Below are 23,058 nucleotides of genomic sequence, written 5' to 3'. Positions count from 1 at the left end.
CGTTCGATAAAAAGTATTTTTTGAATGTGTACCGAGCGACTTATCACTTTACGACGATACAGCTATTCGACCACGAGGGAGCGCATGGTGCTTACTCTGAGATTGAAGGTGAACTGACACAGCGTTAATGGAAATAATTTTTCTCAGTCTGGTAAAAAGCTATTTTAGAGTGTGTTCCGAATACACATGCAATTTCACTTCTCGGTCATTTTTTTCTCTTTTCTTCCACGTCTGTATCTAATCTCTTTTCTTTATTATGCTTTCATGTGCCTTTCTTTCTTCCTCTTTCTTCATCCTCCTCCTTTTCATTCTCTTCCCTTGCTCTTATCTCTTCTCATTCTCATCTTCTTCTCTTTCTTCTTCTTCTTCTTTTTCTTCATCTTCTTCCATTTCTTTTTTTCTTTTTTCGTCTTCTTTCTTTTTCTCTTTATTCTTTCTCTTAGCTTCTCCTACTTCCCTGAATTCTCCTTCTTGTTAATCTTTCCTTCTTCCTCGTCCTCTTTTTTTCTTCTACAACCTTTTTCTTCTCTTTCTTATTCTTTTCTTCTTCTTTCTCTCTTGTTCGTGATCTTCCTCTTTCTGCCTCCTGTTTCTTCCTCTTTTTTCCTCCTTTTTTCTTCATCTTCCTTTTCTTTCTCCTCTTCCTCTATTCTCTTTCCTCTTCTTCTTCTTCTTGTTACTCTAGAGATTGTTATGATCCTCAAAGAATAACCTAAACTCTGCAACTCTGCCAAAAATGACACACAGCGCAACATAGGAGTGGTTGCGACTTTTCAAATTTCCCGCGTTCTTTTCAAAGAGCCCGCCATCTTTTGCCGCCATTTTTTGCCGCCACCTAATAGTTTCTTTTTTGCTCAAAGGTAGCGCTAGCTTCACAAAAGTGTAATCGACGATCGACCACTCTGGTTGCTTGCTGCATCACCTCTACTTTCTCTATGCTTGCTTATTGTTTTGATTTGAGTTTCGCGAAATTGCCATTGCGAATTCGAGTTTGAGGAGTTTTCCCGGTTTTCCCTGAGGTTTCCTGAACTTTTGTGGATTCCATCAACATTAATTTTATCATTTAAGCATTTCCGTCGTTTTGAATCATCGTTAGCCGAAGAAATTGCAATACTTTGGTAATCAGAGTTTCCATGTCTCAGCAAGAATATGAAAATTTCAATTCGTAGTAAGTCCCTTATCACTTGATTATCTCAGTATTCATATTGCTCACTTTTCATTATCATTTCTTCGTTGTATACTCACACTTGTTACTGATCCCAAGTCAATTCTAACGAGACAATTCTAGGTGCATTTATATCATCCGTAAGCCACTTTACATGTTTGGATCCAATGCCGTAACTGAACTAGAACGAGAACCCAAACCCTCCAGAAGTAAAGAACATTATAAACCCCTTTTCTACACCCTACACCTGGGTCCGGACGTCTGAGTTAACCTCTCTGTTTGTTTTTACAATTGGGTATCTGAGGTCATCTGATTTTTATGAAATACATTGTATTTCTATTTCTTGGTCCCAAAGGGGGTTGTAGCCACCGCATAACGTCCCAGGCATTTCATTTGTTTTTTAGCCGCGGTTTCCTGTTATGTTGTGTTACTAGAGCTATCCGTATGCATTCATGCTATCTGGAATTAAGTATACATTTCAATTCTGAATCGTAGCGTTTATTCTAGTCTGCATTTCTGACCAATCTGCCATCCCTAACAATGGAACAGTAACTCAATGCCATGCTTTCTTTGCTCTTTTTTAAACGTAATACCTTATCATGAGAACTCGCTATGCTTGTGTGCATTAGTTTTTTTTGTTTGAGTTTCAGCACGATCATGCTGAAAATGTGAAGAATGAATGGTTGCTGGTGTTATTTGTGTGTAAGCAGTTCAGTTGTCTAGTTTTGTCATTTTGACCAGCTTGCCAATTCAAGAGCATCGAATGAACACTTTTAGAGAGGTCCAATTGAAAAAGTTATTGTTTTCTTTGTCTCATCGCCAGCCTTGTGATCTGACTTTCCTCTTTCTAATTTCAGGTTGGACAGGTGTTGCTACATGGCGATGGGTGGCAAATGACGATACATGTGGTATCTGTAGACTAGCATTTGATGGTTGCTGCCCTGACTGTAAACTTCCTGGGGATGACTGTCCTCTCGGTATGTTAATCAATCTTTCTTGACTAAATTCTACTGAAACATAAGAAAAGAAGAAATCGGTTTCAATTACGTTTACCACAATCCAAATAAACCATGATAAGTCAGGACTTAAGATCAAAATGAATAAAAAAGCCGGGAAAATTGTATCTATGGAAGTGGCGAATTTTAACTTCTTTGGTCCGTAGAAAATAAGGCAATAGGCAGAGTCAGCTTTTCTTTTAGCCAGATTGAAAATCTGAAACAATTTCAGAATTCATTAACCAATACAGACACTCATCAATATCTACGTTACTTACAAGAAATTATGTTTATCAATATTTTATTTTCGAAAGGGTGCAACCCTGAGAATCATTACACAAGTGATTTTTGTACAACAGAAAAGCTAGCTGTAGAAGATGAGGATAAAAGGGCGATGAACTGTTTTATCAGCCTCCCTCCACCCTCCCACCACCTCTCTGTGTTGGACTATGTCTCTCACCGACCACTCAGCTTACTTCCGATTTCAATGCCTCTTGTGTGCAGTATTTTACCTTCTCTCAAAATTTTTAGGAGCCAGTTGGCCCTAGTTCTCAGGTGCTATAGAGATTTTTTGCAGTCAGAAAAAAAAATTAAAAAAACCTCTACTCAGAAGGAAGAAAATTTTAGGGAAAGTCAAGAAAATTTTTCCTTCCTCCTCATGTATTCATATATATTTCTATTAATGAAGATTACATTTTCTCTTCATAGGTGTGTATTTTTCTTAAACTTCGGTAGAAGGTACCTGGCTAAACCATCATATTGATTATGTACTTATGTTAAAATTTATCTTCTCTCCTCTCAGATCTTAAGAACAACAGTCAATTGAAGTGTCAAAAACAATGATGCAATTTTCCAGTCGAAAATTCCTGAAAGATATCATGTTGGTGATAGCAGGGTTAATTTATGCTGTTTAGAAAAGTTATTGAATTTACATAAATTTGAATTTTCAAGTCCTTAAATATCCTTGAATATTGAGAAATTTTCCAAATGCACTTGAAAACCCTTGAGTTTCACAAGATATGTTTTTTTCCCCTCTCCTATTCCTGTGAAGACTTGAACCAAGCTAGCAGTAATACCTGTGCTTTGTGCTGTTTTAGGATCATTAAACCATGCCTACCATGCCTTTCTAAAAAAGAAACTGTTGTGCATATTTTTTTTTTCCTACGCGATTTTATTGCTTCAAAAAATTTAATCATTATTCAATAGTTAATTATTAAATGTACCTAATCATTATTAATTATTTTTTTCTTATTTGTAATCCTTGAAGAGCACTTGAAAAATGTCATGGAAGTCCCTACAAATCTTTTCAAGTCCTTGATTTTCATTCTGGAAAGTTAGAAAGTGTGAAACTTAAAATAAAATAAATCACATGAGCAGTAACTCATGAAGAGAGGAAAACGTATAACATAAGTGAAAATATCCAAAACAAAAATACTGTAGGTATGTTGTAAGTGAACTTTTCAGAGGCATTAGCCACCCAGTGAAGTTAGAACACTCTCCATGTGTCATTTTGAAGCTGATCACGGAATGGATCCTTAAAAAGCTCCAAAATATAATTATTTTAGTTTAGTGCCGTTCATGTATTCTTTTGACCTTTTTCTTCTGATATAATATTATTATTCCTCTGATTTCAGTATGGGGTCAATGTTCACACTGTTTCCATATTCATTGTATAATGAAGTGGCTTCATTCTCAGCAAGTAAATCACCAGTGTCCCATGTGTAGACAGGAGTGGAAATTCAAGGAGTAATATAGTCAATTTAGGTATGTCATTTTGCTTGAGAATTATTATTTTTTTACTGTTAATTCACCTTAGGGAATTATTTGTCTCTTTCTGTAAGAACAAAGAACAAAAGTGAGTTTTGTAAAGTATAACTGGCAAAAAAGTTTAGGGCAGTGTTCCAACCTCAGGGTTACATTAGTAAGGAGAATCCCCTTTTACCCACCAAGGGGGTTCTGGGATGATATATTTGGATGCCTCAAGGATAATTTTTCTCAAGCAATGGAGAAAAAATCCTGATACGGGTGCTCTAGCTTAGGCACATCCTATACGTACAGCATTAATGTTGATGAATTTTATCAATACCGCATCTGTAAAATACATCATTACTAATGTAAGGCTCACATGATTATACTCCTCCAAAGCAAATAACTTTGATTAGACTAAAAAATTTCATTCTCTCCCCCTCCCCACCCACTTATATTAAATGGACCGTGTTAAACAGAAAGGAACCAAGCCACATCAGCTATTGCCAAATTTAATTGGCTAATTTAATTTTTTACTTGAAAACAGTTGTGTGAATTTTCCTGCAAATTTCAGTATATTTTCTCCATATTATGAAGCAAATTCCTCAACATTTTCAAAGGGATCCGCACAAACGTTTTCTTGTAAAAAATTAAATTGCCCAGTTTAAATTGGCAATAGCTGATGTGGCTTGGTTCCTTTCTGTTAAATGCGGTCCAAATGAAGGGAACAAAACTGTACCAGAGCATACTACTCAATTATGATCAAAACTCGCAAAAGCAGATCAAGCATTTAGACAGTCAGGACAGAACCACTTTTTTGTGTTGGAGCAATGGTTTCCACAAACTTTTTTTTCTTCGTGAGGTTTAAACTTTGATCCTTTTATTCATATCCTCTCTACCAAATATTGTCAGAATTTTTTTCTTCACCCCTTCAAGAATATTCTCTGAAAATATATCCCATCCCATCTCTCAGTCATGGGTTCAGGAATGGAATAAGGGGCTGTCCATAAATTACGCAAGGCTCCTGGGGGGGGGGGGTGTAGGGCTTAGCCTTTCATAAACTTTCCAGCCTATATTTAAAGAAAATACAAAAATCCAGTTTTCGTCAATTTTGCTCCATGTATTTTTGTTTATTACATGTTGAATGGTTTTCAATTACTGCACTAAATGTAGAATTACCAATATAAATTAGGGTCTTTGTTTCTATCGAAGAATAATGAAAAATATAAAAATTGCAACACCCGAATCAATTAATTATGCGGGCATCGTAGAACAAGCACTGTACCGTAATGTTGGTTGCAGGACAGCCGGGCGCCACATAGCTTGTTGTATTCAACTCACTCTATCCACTCCGCGCCGCCTCTTCATTACTCTATGGAAGCCAGATTTTGAGGTTATGTTATCATTCACCTCGCTCGCGTTGCATGTGTTTTGTTCACTCGTAGAACGTGTTTCATTTACAATTTACGCCTTGTTCATCGGTTTCATGTGAATTTTTGTCGATTTGAGTCTTTATTGAACACTTGTGTCTGCTACAAACCCTTGATCTATTTCCTCATCATGGGTAAACTTAATGTTACTCTTTTGCGTTACTTAACAAAAGAAGACTTTCGTGTTCTAATCGCGATCGAAATGGGTATGAAAAACCACGAACTCGTGCCGGGTCCGTTAGCTGCGTCGATCGCAAATCTGCGTCATGGTGGTGCTCACAAACTGTTGCGTGAATTATGCAAGAATCGCCTGCTCTCATACGAACGAGGGAAACACTTCGACGGCTACAGGTTGACAAATTCTGGCTACGACTACCTTGCCCTGAAAACCCTTGTTTCACGTGGTGTTGTTTCCTCTTTTGGTAACCAAATTGGAGTTGGTAAAGAGTCTAACATTTATGTTGTTGGGAACTCTGAGGGTGAATCACTTTGTCTAAAATTACACAGACTGGGTAGAACTTGTTTCCGCAATTTAAAAGAGAAACGAGATTACCATGCCCACCGGAACAAGGCTGGCTGGCTGTATTTATCACGCATTTCAGCCACCAAAGAATTTGCCTACATGAAAGCCTTAAAAGACCGAGGTTTTCCTGTACCAAATCCAATTGATTGGAACAGGCATTGTGTTATCATGGAACTGATAGATGGTCATCCTCTGAGTCGAGTCTACGAGGTTGGAGATGTAGAAGGACTCTACGATAAGTTAATGGATCTCATTGTTCGTTTCGCAAATCATGGTGTCATTCATGGAGATTTCAATGAGTTTAACTTGATGGTACTAGATGATGGTTCACCAGTTGTCATCGATTTTCCTCAGATGGTTTCTACCTCACACCCAAATGCTCAGATGTATTTTGACCGAGATGTCACATGCATACGTGACTTTTTCAAACGCCGTTTTGGTTATGAAAGTGAGTTTTATCCAACTTTTAATGATGTCTCTCGAGAAGATATCATGGATGTTGAGATTTCTGCTAGTGGTTTTACCCGTCAAATGGACGAAGAATTGCTTGCCATCATAAATGCTGGTAAAAGTGATGATGAAGTCTCTGAAGATGAGGATGACAACTTAAGTATATGTTCAGATCTGACTGATGTAAGTTGTTATTATGATGCTTCGGAAAGTCCTGAAAGTCCTAGTGAAGAAATCCAGAATTTACAGAAGGAGGTGGAGACATTGTTACTTGACACTGAAGTCAATAGCAAACAAGTTTCGACTAATGTAGATCATAGCCCTGATAAGACTACAGGTGGAACTCAGCAGAGTGCACCAAAACCCTCTCTCATTACTGCTACCGAAACATCATCAAAAACAAATGAGAAATGTGAAGATTCTGAGATCCCTTCATCGGTAGCCATCCATGTTCAAAAAGATGCATATTGTCCCGGCCCAGAAGATGACAAAGAAAGTGTTACATCCTATGCCACGAGCTTCAAAAGTGTTTCCACCACATCTACAATCGCTCCTGAAATTATCCGTGACCGTGTGAAGAAAGCCCTCATGAAGCGTGCCAAAGTTGCAGAGAGGCAAAGATGTAAAGCTAAAGGTGAAGCTAGTGCAACCACCAGAAGGCGGAGAGAGAATCAAGCCAACATCAAGGAATCTTCAACAGGTATTTGGGGTGATGACTAAGAAAAATGGAATAGCTTTCAATCCTCAAAAATTGTGCCATGAATTTTGTATTAAAGTTCAATGTCACTGCAGATTGACATCCGACTATTTTGAATCTTTTAGCCGCATGGGTGATAATGAGTTTTTGTCGTTCATACCTCCCTTCAGGCATTTGCTAGCACATTTGATTTTTATGAAAGCTTACTTCACCACATTTTTCCTGTAACATGAGTTTCTCATCAAACAAAACATTAGCCTTCATAATCAATTATTTGTATACGTCCACATTTTATGAAGTTATCCTATTCCTTTCATGGAAATCTTTAAATATCCAGACATACTAAATCTTCATCATAGGGCTTTCGTCGTTGTTAAATCAATGGTACAACACCTGAATTATCTTGAGCTAGCAGAATTAATTAAATGATAGCTGTATTTTCTTTGCCCTAGTTTGTTATGGTTAATTTCAATAAGTATTAAAATATGTGTTCCCTAAACAATTTTTTGCAACCATAATAGTGACTTGGTTGAAATATTATGTCTTGAATTCTCAGTTAGTAAATCTGCCTTTCTTTAAATGATAGAATTCCTAAAAAGAAAGTTCGTCGCCCTCCAGCCAAAGTATCACAATCGCCATGCAACATTTAAAAATTTCCACTGCTATTTTTTTTTTACAGAAAAATTGTTCAACGGAGCTTTCGAAAATTTCACTGAATTTTCTTTGTGCTACCGATAAAATTTAGTGAAATTTTCAAACAGACTCAACCTACAATTTCTCTGTAAAAAAATAAAGTGACAGCAGAAATTTTGGAATGTCGTCTGGCGCTTGTGATACTTTGGCCGGAAGGTAATGAGTTCAAAACATGGAAAGAAAGGAAATAGGAAATTATCCTAAAATTTACTCAGGAAATCAAAGATTTTGTAGCATTCAGAAATGTGTCATAGTCCAAGGAAAGAAAAATACCAGTTGAAATGTTTTTTTGCAATTGTTTTATGCAAATTAGTTCATTCACTTTCACAGTACTTACACAACCCAGATAATGAAAGTACAACCTTGAAATCTCAACTGATTAGATAAAATGCATGTTCAGAAGTACAAAAACGAGCAATCTAATGTGATATGCTAAGCCTAAGTACTGGTATGTTCTCTAATGCCCATGTTTTATTTGATGAGCTGACGTTAGAAAGTAATCAATGCTAATGCACAGCATAGGCGAACATTTGGCAACGCTATTAAAATTTTCCCTCCTACTTGTTAATGATGCACGTGTGGACTGGAGGTACTATTAAATTTTTATGAGGAGGTAAAAATTTCAACTTTTTCTATGAAATTACCTACTTGAGTTTTTCAAAGAAAATTTTTACTTAGCTCACAATTAATTTTATTTGAAAATGTTCATAAAATGTTACTTCAAAATGTTGAAATATACTTAATTTTTTGTTTTACAAGCTCGCACCAACTGTGCTAGCGCTAGCCCCTTCAGTCTCTCCCCTCTCCTTCGCCTGTTTTTATTTTCTCTTCAGAGGTTTTTAATCATCAGATTGTGAAAAAAAATTACTATCTGTTTCTTTCTGAAAGCAAGTGCTTTTCTAAGTATGTTTACAGAAACATATTTTAGTTTGTAAATATGTATGTAACTTTAAATTTAAGTCTTTATTTGGTCTTTTAAAAAAATAAAGGTTTCATTATTTTTGTTTTAAACTTATCTTATGATTTTACCATTATCTCCAGACCATTTTAACCTAGTAGAATGAATAATTAAATTTAGTTCGAAGTAACCAACTTTTCTGGATTAAAACAATTCAAAAATTTCATTCATTGTTTTTCTTTTCTAGGAGAAGTGAATTAAATAGTATAATCTTAGGATGTGTTATGCATACAAAAAGCTTTTGCCACTGCTATTGTCAGCTAAAAAGTTATGATTAGCCTGTTTGATTATCCAAGTAATAGTAATAATAAATAGGTAATAAGAAAAAATCAGCTACAATGCATTATATTTTAGACATTAGGATGATTCTACTGTTTGACCAATTCTTATGGACAAGATGGTAAAAGCTAGAGAGTTCTTTCCTTACAACAGGTTCTCTACCTGTGTTACAGTGGTTGTGATGTAGTGCTGACTCTATGGTCAGAAGGTTCCAGGCATGGTGACTCAAATTTGATGGTTTCATTGATACTTGAAGTTGTAAAAAAAAAAATCGAAGTAGAATGCTAGAACTTAATGCCCCTCTTAACATATTGCTTAAAATATTCCTGCAAACTCATTGCAATCTTCTATGAGGTAGTTGTTCCTCAATTTGAGCAAGAAAATGACAAGCCTGTAGCAAGATATCGCATCAAACTCGCTAAATGGCACAAAAAGCTTACTGCAAACAGGTTCCCATGACAAATTTTTTGACATGCAAATGGAAGCTTGTGGCAAGCATTCAATGCCAGCTTGGTATTTTTATTTTAGGAAAACCAAACATTAGTTTTACAGCTCAAGTAGGTGCGCTGCAGACCGAATGTAGAAATGCTTTCACGTTATACTGCAAAAATTAAGTCTCACCATTTACTTTTATTGTCAGATATAAGTGACTACAAAGGTGGACACAGAATCTCATGCATATATTTTCATAGGTATGTAACAGGCATGAGCATGAGCAAGTCAGCACTTCCCACTCCTCTGATATGAAAGCGAGTCTTGACTTTGTTCTCCTATTTAAAAAGGATGCTTACTACGGTATCTAACTTCATGAACTTTTGATTTTTTTCATCATGAATTATTTTTAGAATTTTTTTAGATCCTCTTTCGTTTTACTCTGTGGTTAGCAGAGATTCTCTCTAAATTTTTACATTTTAATGGCTATATTTGGTCAAATTTCAAAGAAGTATCTTTTTATGGTTTCAAAATATTAGTCCCACTAAAAAAGAAACCTATTTCCACTCATAAAAAAAGATTGAACCAACCAAATTCATGTAAATAAACAAGATGCTTCTTAGATTCGGATTTTGGGTGTCAAAGCAATGAGAAATTACCTAGGTAAATCTAGAATAGAACTTCATGATGTCAGAGAAAAGCTTAGCAGTTAAATCACGTTGCTCGTTAAGGGTGACTAAAATTAGCGAACAGAATTGAAGCATGAAAAAATCTTGATTCTGAATATAACGAAACTGCCATGAAAACATGAGGTTTAAACAAAAGATTTACGTAGAAGGAAGGAGAAGAAAAATTATTCTTGTTTTGCCGAAGTTGGCAGTTCACATGTGAATGATTTACTGTGAAGTTATTAGTTTGAATACATTTTGCTATTAGGAACTATAGTTTCTAGCTCAGTTTGAAAACAATGTATGTACCATCAGTTTACTTACGCACATGAGTGTTTTTACGAAAAAGCCAGAAATCGTAGTTCCTAATTGCGAAATGAAATCCAGTTCAGAAGTTGGGGACATGACTCCTAAATCTCGAACAAAAATTTCAAATTGCAGTTCCCTGAGAAGTTTCCAATGGAATGAAAAATTCACAACCCTGTTTAATCGAAGCATTGGAATCTTATGAAGCGTGATAAATGTGTGCTTTTCGAACAAATAATAAAATTATTCGCGCTCCCTGGTGTGTTTGTTGCCTACACGAAGGAATTGAAGGCGAACTCTGGTAAAAATTGGCGATAGGAGCTGCGTTTCAAAATACCATAGGAATTCTTATAGCCGACTGAAGAAGGCGATCGAAAATCATATAGCTGGCTGTAAGAAGTGGAAAAAATCATCAGGCCGGGCTACACGAAGCGATAAAAAATTATACAGCCGGGCTATAGTTCCTATCGCCGGGCTTTACACTTTATCGCCTGGCTGTTGCTTTTTCGCCATCGGCTATAAAAGGCTATAAGAAATTGTGTAGAAATTCGTGTGCTTTGCAAATCCTTAAGTTTGTACGGAATTACCTTAATATTTACAAAACGCACATTATATTTTCCTATACTACATATCGACAGTAAAATTCCCAAACCACGTATCTCGGTTTGCAACGTTGCAGACTTACTGTCATACTTTATTTTTTGAAAGAAAAACCACTCAACGTACATTCTCTAAAATATCTGTGATTTTTCTGCTCTTTGCGAAGAAAATTCTGTTAAAACTTCACGAAATGATGTTGATTCGCTTCCAGAAAAAAAGTAATAATAGGAGCGGAGATTTTTAAACACCGCAAACGAGATACGTGGTTTGGCAGTTTTACCGTCGATATTTTTTTCATCAATTAAAATGAGAATAATCCATACAGAGTGTGCAAACATTTCAAAGTCATGAGTTGAAAAACGCTGACTCCACGAGATTAAATATCAGAGCCTAACACAAAGCGGAGCGGCGGCGCACTGGCGCCTACAAACCTAACAGGGATACTTCACGCATTGCGCAATGCGTGAAGTATCCCTGTTAGGTTTGTAGGCGCGTTGCGCGCTGGCTGTCCCGCCGCGCCGCGCCGCAGCGAACCACGGCGCTTGAAGCAACTATTTCGTACCAGAGGTATTGCACAGTATCATACGAAATTGAAGGCGCTCCAACATGTTAGGAATGGCAGGCATCCCTCAAAAGTACGGAGCTTTCCTCGCAAAATAAATCAAGATACTACGGCCCAAAAAGAGAGCGGTAGTCCAAAAACTCACTAAGTCCTAGCATCCGTAATTAGCAACGTTTAGCATAATTTTTATCGCCAGGCTGTTGCTTAATCGCCATCGGCTGTAAAAGGCTATAAGAAATTGTGTTGCCGGCTATAGAAGCTATTGGAAATCTTACAGCCAGCTGTAGGTCTACGGTATTTTGGAACACAGCTTCTACTGCTAATTTTTACCAGGGAACCTAAGTAGGAAGTGAATCTCGGATTTTAGTAAAGAAAAACAAAACTCACAATCAACTCTCCCTTTAAACGTTGAGTTAAGATAACCATTAATGTAAAACTTAGCTCCATGAGCTACGCCATCAGCCATCACATACTTGGAATTTTCTGAAACCTTTCAAAAATCCCAGATTAAATTATCAGTTACAAGAGGGTTCTGTCCCCTAGCCGCTACGGGGCCCAACCCGCAGGGCGCTTCGCGGCCAACGAAATCGGAAATCATCCGTCGGCGGTTAATGAGCAAATAATTTTAATTGAATAACAAAACGATGTCTCAAAGTAAAATTTCCCGCCAGCCAATATTCTTAATCACTTTCTCCTTATTCTGAATTTTGATTCCTTTTTGGAGTTGACTTGACAGGGCCACATATGTAAGCTGCCAATGACTAAAAACTCTGACCTTTGAACTCCCCTTCCTCACTCCTGCCCATCGACCGTCTTACTCCCTTTCCTCACCCCGTCCATCGAGCGTCTTAAAATGATTCTATTAGAATATAGAAGATATGATGGAGGCTATAAACATTTGTTCCGGAGGTTACATGCGTAGCTTTAAAATTTTCCAGAGGCTATCAAAATCTTCCAGATTCCTTCATCGAGTTTGTCATCAATTGGTTAAGGCTGTTATTTCCTCCTAGCATTTTTCTCATAAAAAATAGGGTATTCGCAACTCGCTTCCATCCCGGCCTTTCTAATTATGCCTTCTTCGGCTTCATTTTCCCCTAACCTGCGTAATTTAGCCCCATAGATAATCCATCCAGGGTTGCCACAGGCAGTGAATACCGGGAATGTCGGAATTTTAAAAAGTCAGGGAAAACTTGGACAGTGTCGGGGGAAAACATTTCATGCCAACCTTATTTGCTCTCCAGGATGGGTTCAGCGTTTCAGACAACAAATTTTACCTGCAAACTATTTAAAATTTTGTCTCTTTAACCATCTGGCATATCTTCAACTTTCAGGGAATTTTACCAAGATGTGTCAGGGAAATTCAATTTTGAAATTCCGTGGCAATCTGTCCATCCGTCCACAGATTGTGGAACGTGAATGTAGAAAACCAAAATATGTAGATAACACGCTGCCATGCAAGATGAAACCCCGAGTACGCCTCTCCTCTAATTTTCCGCCGGCTCGATTTTCAAAAGACTACGTGCTCGTGCCAAAAATACGCATCATCACCTCGTGCGTGCCGGGCCGGCGCGTGCAGCCACCACCACTCTCGGTGTCATCCCGTCTCCATTCATTCTCGAGTTTCCTCGCGGCTTTTCGGTCGACCACCGGAACTCTTCCATTGGCCTTGATCGATACGGCCCAATCGTCGATCGAGTTCCAATAAGTTTTGATACGGCAACCGTGGAGATGCTTCAGCTATGCAGGAAGACCCTGGAGCTCGGAGTCCAGCTTGGAACCCGGCGCTGCCAAATAGACCAGGATGCCACCGATGGCGGAATGGTAAACGATTCGCGCTCGCGAGTCGGAACCGGGAACGGTGCGAAGGTAGCCCCGGTACCCCGACCGCGCGCGCTTTCTTTGGTGAATCGTGACTGGATCCACCCCGGCCCCCCTCGCCCCTTACGCCACCGGCGGGCGATCGCGCAGCTCGCATCATTATAAAAAAATCCTAACTGTTTCTTTTCGTACACGGAGAGCTCAGCTGTTGCTCCGACCGAACGGCTATTCCGGCGCTGGTGCGGCAGTTAATGACGCGGCGCGGCGCAGTTCGGCCGTGCGGTGCGGCGGCGCTCAGGTCGCCCGCGGGGTCCCGTACCCCCTCCCCCTCCTCCGGGAAATTACCTCACCCCCTCGTATTCCTACCCCGTGACGGTTAAGTGCGGTTGTTTAGGCGAGTCGCCGGAGTGACCGAGTCGTCCGATTCTCACACCTACTGAATTTTCAAGTTCAAGTTTGTTTACATTGTTGAAATACGCACGTCGTCGCTCCGAACTTCAGTCGAGGGCTGTAGATGGATCTACGGACGTTTCGATCGAGTCTGAAAGTGATTTTATTTTCTCGCCGTACTTATTAACGTTTGAGAATGAAAATGTGTCACAGAAATCGGAAAAAGTTGTAAAAGTTCCTGTTGCTCGCGCCATTTCTTGCTCAGGAATAACATTCCCGCCAAAGCGGGTGAACCAAGTCAGCGGTAAACCTACACTTGTTCGATAAGCTAATAGCACCAGGTGGTTGCGTCGTTATTATCAGTGTTCCCAGGACTTCGCCCAGCGCTAAGTGATACGAGGTTTCGTTCCTCGTCCAAGTGCGTCTGAACAGCTCCTAATGTCAGTTCCGTCTAATTCATTGCCGCTCGCTAAATCGAACTAGTTTTTAGTGAAACATTGCTTTGTCGATTTTCCCCTCGAATAGTGCCCACAATTTTTTGTGCATCCGACTGTCAACCGTGCCTTGTGCAAAACTTTACACGCTGCCATTTTTCCGGAAAATCGCTGCAGTGTTACCACGACTCTCCATTTTTCCATGGAACCCATACATTATCGTTTTTCCTAAAGAAGAAAAATATCTTATTGAAAGTAACTTTACAGTTCCTATAGCTCTACAATATCTGTTAGGCCTGTTGATATCCTAGTTCCTCTTAAATCGAAAGTGTACGCTTCGATTCCTCGCGCAGTGTATTTAACTAATTATTGAATTTTCAAAAAATTCAAGCCATCCTCAGACCGTCAGATCTTCTTCTTTCTCGTCTTTTGGTGAAAAGTCTTGTCTTGCCCTCTCGCCATGCGGTAATCTTTTCGCGATAGCATAGTGCGCTCAGACTGTCAGATCTTTTTCTCTTTCGTCATTTTGTGAAAAGTTTTGTCTTGCCCTCTCGCCATGCGGTAATCTTTTCGCGATACCATAGTGCGCTCCAGGATCCTTAACATGACACTGAACCCAGAAACCGAAACATGCACCGGGCACCGGAAGACGAGTGCGACGGACAGTCTTCCCGCGCGCTGTCTCACGAAACTAATGTCTTTGCGGAGGAAAGATTCGCCCGTCGTCCCAGACAGAAACGCGCAACGCCCGAAAATGTCCATCATGCCGAAGTCGTTCCATTCGTCAGTACCTCACGATGTACCAAGGAAATGGCCATCCGAGGACGGTCTCCAGGTGCTAACCAAACGAGTCCCCTCGTCGCTGCGTTACGTCCCGGTGCCACCGAACGAGTTCTACATATCCATCAGCTACGAGAACATCTACAACCTCCCCGTGAGACATGGCCGCTCACACCCGTTCGTTCAGAACTCGGGCGGTAAACTGGAAGGGCACCCCTTCGGATCCACCAAGCTGTTGAGGGGGTCGCCGATGGGCAGCTGCCCGGACATAACCAAGCACGCGCACGCCCATTCGCACGGACACGCGCAGTCCAAACGCGGCGACCGTAGGTATCCATACGATTACGTGTACGGTGGGACCCTTCGCGAGTACGTCGCTCCTCAAAATGTTTACGAGACTGTCGGAAGCAATTATTGCGAGCGGAGTCGCCTCAAGTATAGTTTCTACTCTAACGGTTACGGCAACGACCAAGCTACGGCGTTTTCCTCCAAATTATGTACGGCGACGACCCCTTCTCAGCCAACGCGGATGTCAACGGACACTAAAAAACTTAATTTAGCCCCCGCACCATTGCGGTCGAGTAAGAAACCTCCGACGGTTAGAAGCTCGGGTTGTTCTAGCAAGTCGAAAGATTCCCACGAGAAGACTTCAGCGAACAAAGTGCGTTCCAGGGAGAACGGACGGATTCGCGAGACGGCTATAGCGAGCAACGGCGCGAGTCAAAGACGCAGCTCCAAGCTTGGCCACGACGAGAAGTGTGACTCAGGTTCCAAGGTAGATTTACACAGGTATGGGCAAGTTGAAAATTTCCCATGAGTCTCAGTACGTGTCACATGACCACGTGACGTAGGTTAAGGGGCCCGTTTTTTAATTAAATTACAATCAAATTAACATTCAAACGTTTGTGCGTTTGAACGTTAAAATTAATATCGCATCATCAAAATTGTGCAAAAAATCACGCAAAATTTTGACGAACGATAAACCGAACGTAATAAATCAAAATAATCAAAACATACAAAATGGCGAAAGTTAAGGGGCCGTTGGAGAGCCAATCAGAGGCCAGTTGTTTAGTTCTGTCCATACATACATGTAAGTCGCTTTACAGCACTCCCTCGCGCTCTACGACTCCTAACCTCCACTGCCCCCTTTCAAACCACAAATCATGGGGGATTGAGCACCTTAACATTTCCGCTTCAATCCCTTCCCTCCAACCTTTCATCGGGCGCCCTCTGCGTCTTCTCCCAGGAGGAACCCAGTCAAGGACCTTCTTCGGCAACCTGTCTCCTGCCATTCTCTGGACATGACCATACCAAATTAGTTGTTTCCATTTCAATTACTTCTGTCCATACCTGTGTAACTCTACCTTGCTCAGGTTCTGTTTTTGATTCCAGAGGAGAGTCCCTGTTGGCGCTGAGGATAAGGATGACATCGATGCACGGGCTTCCGCCGTTGCCGCGGAGTCTGTCGCACGAGGCGGCCAGGGTGAACGGTATGGACCAGAGCGGGGCGGACTGGAGCGGCGGCGGCGGCCCCAGCGCGAGGCCCGAGCGGAAAGGACGGACCCTGCCGACCCCGCCCGCCACCCTGAGCCAGAACGGCGAGACGCCCCGACCGCCGAGGCACGTGACCGCCACCTCGGAGGAAACCAAGTCGATCGAAACCAATCTGGCCACGCTCCGCGATGAAATGGTAATTGCTCTGTCGTTTTCAATTAGTTTTCGATTATTCGGAGCGGCGGGCTCCGCCGGGGCCGAAAATCGCCCCGGAGAAATAGGAATTAGATCATGGTGTCTAGTTTTTTAAAAACCGGGGAAAACCGGGATTCATCAGGGAATGAAAATTTACCGGGAAAATCAGGGAATGTGTTTCAGAAACCGGGAATCTCTTCTCCAACCACCCAGGGATCATTTCGGAACACCCAGGAACATTTTTTGGATTAAAATTTTGAATGTGCGCCAAAGAAATGGCTGAAAGATTAATTAAAATCGATATTCATATCTGAAACTCTGGGAAATAATATTCTTTTCCCCAAGAATATCCCGGGAAAGTGGGAGAAAACTTCGGTTTCTCAGCAGGGAATGAGCTCCTGAAAATCAGGGAAACTCAGGAAAAAATCAGGGAATGAGCTTTACCAAGAAAACTAGACACCATGAATTAGATCGGGCATTCTTGAAAACACGCAAGCGCCGGAAATGGGAATGCGAGGGAAACAGTAAAAACCGTCACTGATGAAGAAGTCGCTCGGATCTGGAGTCCAGATTCTTCAAAACATTGATAAGAAAAAATGCTCTTGATTCAATCGGACTTTTGTCTTGAAATAAAAGGAAATCCGTCTGAATCAAGAGGCTCGGCTCCTCGATTCAAGGAAAAATCGGATTGAATGAAGAGTAATTATTTTTCGATTATTTGGAGCAGCAGGCTCCGCCGGGGCCGAAAAGCGCCCCGGAGAAATAGAAATTAGATCGGGCGTTCTTGAAAACACGCAAGCGCCAGAAATGGGAATGCGAGGGAAAGATTAAAAACTAACGCTGATGAAGAAGTCGCTCGGATCCGGAGTCCAGACTCTTAGAAACATTGACAAGAAAAAATACTCTTGATTCAATCGGACTTTTGTCTTGAAATAAAAGGAAATCCGCCTGAATCAAGAGGCTCGGCTCCTCGATTCAAGGAAAAATCGGATTGAAGAGTATTTTTCCTTGTCAATATTTTTAAGAGTCTGGATTCTTGATCCAAGGGCCTTTTTTTAGTGTTATAAACGGCTCCTGTCCTGAATCTCGAGCGGTAAATTATCAAAGGGATCAATTAATTACATTATTACTTGGATTACATTTTGCAATATGGAACCACTATTTCCGGCCCATTTTAGAAACAACATACATGCTATTGGTTTCCCTACGCAGATATGTGTTTTTATAGGCGAGCCAGGGATAGTGGTTCCTTGCAAAATGTAATCCACTTAATCTTTGTAAGCTTCAAAACGGGTAGATTAACACAGTTGGTGAGTTGGGTATGCGTTTCCCGCGCTTCACTCTCGACATTCACTTGTTGATGTGCTGAGCATGATTTGTAGAGCAACTACTCATGGCTAAGAGATGTTTTTGAAGTAAAAATGAAGAGTTAAAGGCACTCTGTCATTATAGATCTCCGCAGTAAAGATCTGCGCAATGAAATGAGCCTTCCCCAGAAGTTTGACATTCAATTTCGACTAAAACTGAAAATTTTTATGTTAATTTCCTCACTTTATAAATTGTTTGGGATGCTTCCTAGTGGAATTTTTATGAGAAAACCAATGAAACCGCTGCTCACAGTCAAATTAGCTCTAAAAAAGTTCAATCTCGGAAAATCAATGTATTGAAGGTTTCTTGGCGGAAACATGTTGCAACAGGCCACCAGAACAACGTGGCATAAGTTTACCAGACAATAGACAACTATTCGGGCTCCATGGAGGTCCGTGTTACTTACGAACGGAAATGAAGACGTTTTGACTATGGAGTATACATTCATTAATTTGTCACCTTCAGGGGTGCAAAAATTCTACAATCCCTCGATCCCAGGATTGCGGGTTCGGGGTACAATCTGGTCGGAATTTGGTGTAGACCTCGGTTGGTCCGGCCAGGCCCGCCACAAGGGGGGGATACTGGGTCCTTGGTACCGGGGCCCGGGCCCTGGGGGGGCCCGTGGCGCAGGTGACAAACCACTAAGAATTCATGTGTAACCCTTGTCTCGTAAGGAAAAGTGAAAAAATTACCCTAAAAATTCCGCAAAAGGTGAATGAAGTTTCAAAAACACGCTAGGGCACTATAAAATTTTTCTTACTTTTTTAGAGATTTCTATCTATTTTCAAGATTTTGAGTATATGTAGAATGATATTTTTAGTAACTGCGTTTCATTTTCTTCCGTTGTCGGATGCTAAGAGGCTCCTGTCTGGGCATCCTCGACTTCAATGGCTCAACTCACTTGCCATAGACGTACGACAGGGGAGTCCAGGGGGGCCCAGCTCCCCTAGAATTGAAAAGTATCATCTGCCCCCCTCAAAAAAAAATTTATAGATGTTTTGAATGCAACGATTCGAAAGCATTTGGTGCTGAAAGTAAAAAAAAAAGGCGTAATATAATTATTCTGCAGAAATTGATGGAAAATCTCCATCATAAGAGCTTCAAAATGCGTCCAAATAGATTTAAAATTTCAAAAATTTTCCGGGGGAGGCCCCCCGGACCCCCCTCTGTGCTAGGGGCCCGGGCCAGAAGACTGGTACCAGGGCCCGAGATGGGATGTGGCGGGCCTGGGTCCGGCACCGCAATATCACGAATTTTCAACGATTATAGCGCGCACTGTAGTGAACGCACAATGAGTGAGGTATTATGACAGTCTTGTAGGCGCCAATACGCTTTTCGAACCGACCAGCAGCGCTCGCATTGTGTTAGGCGCAATGCGTGAAGTATCCCGGCTCTCTTGCAGGCGCTAAATTTTTTTTCGCATTTCGCGCCGACCAGCGACCGCGCTGTTTTTAGGCGCAATGCGTGAAGTATTCCTGCACTCTTGTAGGCGCTAATATATGCCTGGCCTTAGCGGACAGCCGATTTCGGTAAACATTTGCTATGTTATTCTGGTGATCTGGTGGCCTATTGCAACTTGTTTCTGCCAAGAAACTTGCATTGATTATCGCGGATAAATGCTACATTGACTGTACTATACGTTCTGTATTAACATCGATGTAAGCTTTTCATATTTTTAAATTTTGTCCGACTCCGCTTATTGACTTGATCTACCGAGCGTTGCTGATCAGGCGGTTAGTGTCCATAGTCCAAACGCCGTCTTTTCCGCGCGTAAGTAACACGTACATCCATGGAGCCCGAATAGTTGTCTGCAGGCGTTTTGATGAATTTCGTTTAGTGTCCGTCTCATGCGACACTAACTGAACCTCTGATTGTTTCTCTTACGTTTTGACTTGATTCCAGCATCGCCTATTGGGCTGATGAAGAAATAAACCATTACTGATTTTCATCGCAGTAATGTTCGATTGTTTAGAATATACCACTCATAGACATTAACTATTGAAAAATTTTAAAGTTCTAGATCTAAGTTGACAATCATGAATTCAATATATACATGCAGATTTTTCTCTTTTACCCAAACACAAGGGAATTTACAGTTTGTGCTTTTGCTTTTCAAGCAATTTAAGAAAAATTTTGTGGCTCTTTCAAAGCTCGCATGCAGAGAAACAAGAAAAGAAGTATTCATCCAAAAGATTCCTATTTACACTGTGTTGCTGCAAATGAATCTGATACTCTCTGAAAAAACGAGAAAGGACGAAAGTAGAGAAGGGCTCAAAAATACCATTTAAAAAGATGCTGGTCTAGGGAAATGCCCTCAACAATTGTAGTCCTGCATGCTGATAAAAGTTAACACCATTAATCTAACATCTAGATCCTTTGTACTCGAGTAGTATTTATTCTAGGCAATAAATTGTCTCCTCTCTGTTACAGTATCGTCTCCGTCAAGTGGACGTCGCTCTTTTGGCTCAAATGTGGTCATTAAATAAAGCAATTCAAGAGTTCTGCCGCCTACAAGAATCCCCCATACCATCTCCATCTGATGATGGGGAAGACACTGGTGAAGTTTTCACCCCTAAAAAGAAGCTGCCAATTTCTAGGAGACGCTATCAGCAAGAAGACCACAAGTTAAGTGAAGGTAGTTCCTCCTCGAGTACTTCTGTTGAGTTAGGAAAAGTGTAATGAATTTCGTTTGATTGTTAATTTTGTATTAGCCTGTACTAGTGAAACTTGCAATTATTCCAGCATTTGAATTTTTTTTCATTTAGTAACTTTTCCATTTGTATTTACAATTTTGTTACTCGGTGCATTTACGAATCTCAATTTGAATTAAACTGATTTTGAATGTGCTTTCCTCCTACAATAATTATGGTTAATATAGATAACTAGGGCTAAAATCAAAGCTTGAATTTCAAGTAGAATTGATTTCTGTTGTCTTGTAGATACTTAATCAATTTTTTAGGATGAGAAGTTTTGTTTTTTTTCTAGGTTTTAAAGTAGAAATTAGAAAACTACCAATACTGAAGTTCAACTATTACAAAAGCCTGATTGAGCAAAATGAGGCTGAAGAGTTTGTCTTTGAGACTGAAATATCATATGCATAGGTTGTTAAGATTTTTAAGTAATTTAAGGTCACAGTAAATTGGTTCCCCGGCCAAAATCATTTCAAAAAAAGTATGGCGCATGTTTACTCCTGCTCCTGAAAATTTAACTAATGGGTCAGATAACATGTTTGCCATGAGGTATTTCTTATCAAAAAGAATCTGGCTCCGCTCCAGATGGCCTGATAAGTCAACTGTCAGCCACTGGTGGCTGGCACCTTCTAAAGTCAAGGTTCTGGTCATTTTTCAACTTGAGTCAGAAATCGCAAGACTGTTCCATCTAAAACTGAATACCTAACTTGTTTCCAAGATTCACTCTAGAATTATAAGTACAGGACTAATTCATCTATTAGTACATTGGCTGATAACCGTGTGTCAGCAACCAGAGGCTTACTTCAGCCCATTTGAAAATGTTGTTAGCCTATTGCATATCGTCAGTGTGTTAAATCCATCATTGTCAACTTAAAAAATGTTCCAACTGCGCTAGGCACCACATTAAATTTTGATTGCTCAAGCTCTCCAATTAAGAAAAAATGAGATCTGTCAAAACACCTAATTTTTACATCCTGTAGTGGCGGATATATTGATCGAATTTTGGAAAACTATGTGTAAGTATGATGTCATCCACCTCAGTAGTACATACCGAGGTTTCTTCCACCTTGTATTCATCCCTGTATACTGAAATAACCAATGCAAGTGTCTATCACTGATTGATGAATCTAAGCTGAATAAACCATGGTGTGTGCTCCCATGGTGGACGACTTCATACTGTGTTTTCTGAAGGACGATATCTCAGTTAATATTCGACATGGAAACTCCAAGTTTAGAAAGGTCTTCTTTTTTTGTTGATATTTAATCTTGAGTCATCAAAACGAGATTCTGTGACTAGCACAACTGACCCATTGATTTTATACTAACCGCGTGAAACACACATCTTAGTCAATATCTGCTAACGGTTGAGAAGTAGTAATGTTTTTGTTTAATCGGTTTAAAGCTCTTGTGAAAAAGATTACCTTGTGTCATCCATAAAAATGTTTTCGGTATATTCTGTCCGAATCACACACCAATGTGATAGCAATTGGACTGCATTTTGCAATTTGGAACCATAAATTCTGGCTCTCCTGTAAAAACATGTTTGTGCATAGGGAAACTAATGGTACCTACGGTACTTTTAAACTGGGCTAGAATTTATAGTTCCAAATTGCAATATATAGTCCTTTCCATCCCCTCGTCTCCTCACTATTAGATATCTTAGCTGGCCTTAAAATTTTAAAAAGTTAGTCAAAAAGATTTTCTGCCTTTTAATCAGCAGATTTCTTAAGAAAGTGATGTAACAATCTGCCAAAAAAATCTGTCTGACAAATTGCATCCTCAACCTCTTGCCAATGTTAACCTTTTGAAAGGTCCAAAATTGTATTTAAATTTAAAATATGTAATAATAAAAATTCTATCTGACCCTATTACCGTTTTTTTCTTCAATGAAACAAATGTTAAAATTCTTGGATTTAGATCATCTGTAACTGTTCTAATTAAGTGTGGGAGGTAATTTAAAACTCAAGAGTCCATAACTGCCACCCCTAGCTCAGTCTTATTTCCATTTAGTGGTGTCAACTTTCAACTACAAACCAACTGAAAAACGGAGGAAATTTGCGATTAGTTGCCTCAGAACTACTCATCAGTAATTTTTTCATTACATGGCTTAGTTCTTACTTTCTGCTAAATCTGGTCTACTTGAAGTACATTGACCGTGTAAGTTGGCAATCACATAACTTGGTTTACGACGTCGTAGACTTCCTGTCATACTTTATTTTTTAAACGTAAAACTACTCAACGGCAACTCTTTAAAACTGCCGTGATTTTTCTTCTCTGTACGAAGAAAATTCTGCATAAACTTCAAGGAACGATGTCAATTTGTGTCAATTTGTTCTCCTTTAAGAAAATAACATAGAGGCAGAGATTTTTAGACACCTCAAACGA

The 23,058-nt window shown here is 40.0% G+C and overlaps 2 protein-coding genes across 4 annotated transcripts; both read left to right on the top strand.

Moving 5' to 3' along the window:
* Nucleotides 1-946: 946 nt before the first annotated feature.
* LOC109037598 (anaphase-promoting complex subunit 11) lies at nucleotides 947-22,541 on the top strand. Of its 3 annotated transcripts, none has more exons than XM_019052358.2 (4): nucleotides 947-1,168; nucleotides 2,023-2,142; nucleotides 3,795-3,924; nucleotides 16,319-16,456. In XM_019052358.2, exons 1-3 carry the CDS (start codon nucleotides 1,150-1,152, stop codon nucleotides 3,908-3,910), a joined length of 255 nt encoding a protein of 84 aa, XP_018907903.1. In that variant the 5' UTR covers nucleotides 947-1,149; the 3' UTR covers nucleotides 3,911-3,924; nucleotides 16,319-16,456. The 3 variants fall into 3 exon arrangements, with proteins under 3 accessions (XP_018907903.1, XP_018907902.2, XP_018907901.2); XM_019052357.2 differs by lacking the exon at nucleotides 947-1,168 and adding an exon at nucleotides 20,414-22,541 and having other exon boundaries at nucleotides 2,124-2,142; nucleotides 16,319-16,616; XM_019052356.2 differs by lacking the exons at nucleotides 947-1,168; nucleotides 2,023-2,142; nucleotides 3,795-3,924 and adding exons at nucleotides 14,074-15,715; nucleotides 20,414-22,541 and having other exon boundaries at nucleotides 16,319-16,616.
* On the top strand, nucleotides 5,211-8,710 carry RIOK2 (RIO kinase 2). The gene has a single exon (XM_019052355.2). It carries the CDS (start codon nucleotides 5,467-5,469, stop codon nucleotides 7,027-7,029), a length of 1,563 nt encoding a protein of 520 aa, XP_018907900.2. The 5' UTR covers nucleotides 5,211-5,466; the 3' UTR covers nucleotides 7,030-8,710.
* Nucleotides 22,542-23,058: the final 517 nt, after the last annotated feature.

The sequence above is a fragment of the Bemisia tabaci genome, chromosome 3, assembly GCF_918797505.1.
Source record: "Bemisia tabaci chromosome 3, PGI_BMITA_v3".
Lineage (NCBI taxonomy): Eukaryota > Metazoa > Arthropoda > Insecta > Hemiptera > Aleyrodidae > Bemisia > Bemisia tabaci.
This window is presented reverse-complemented; position numbering and strand designations above follow the sequence as displayed.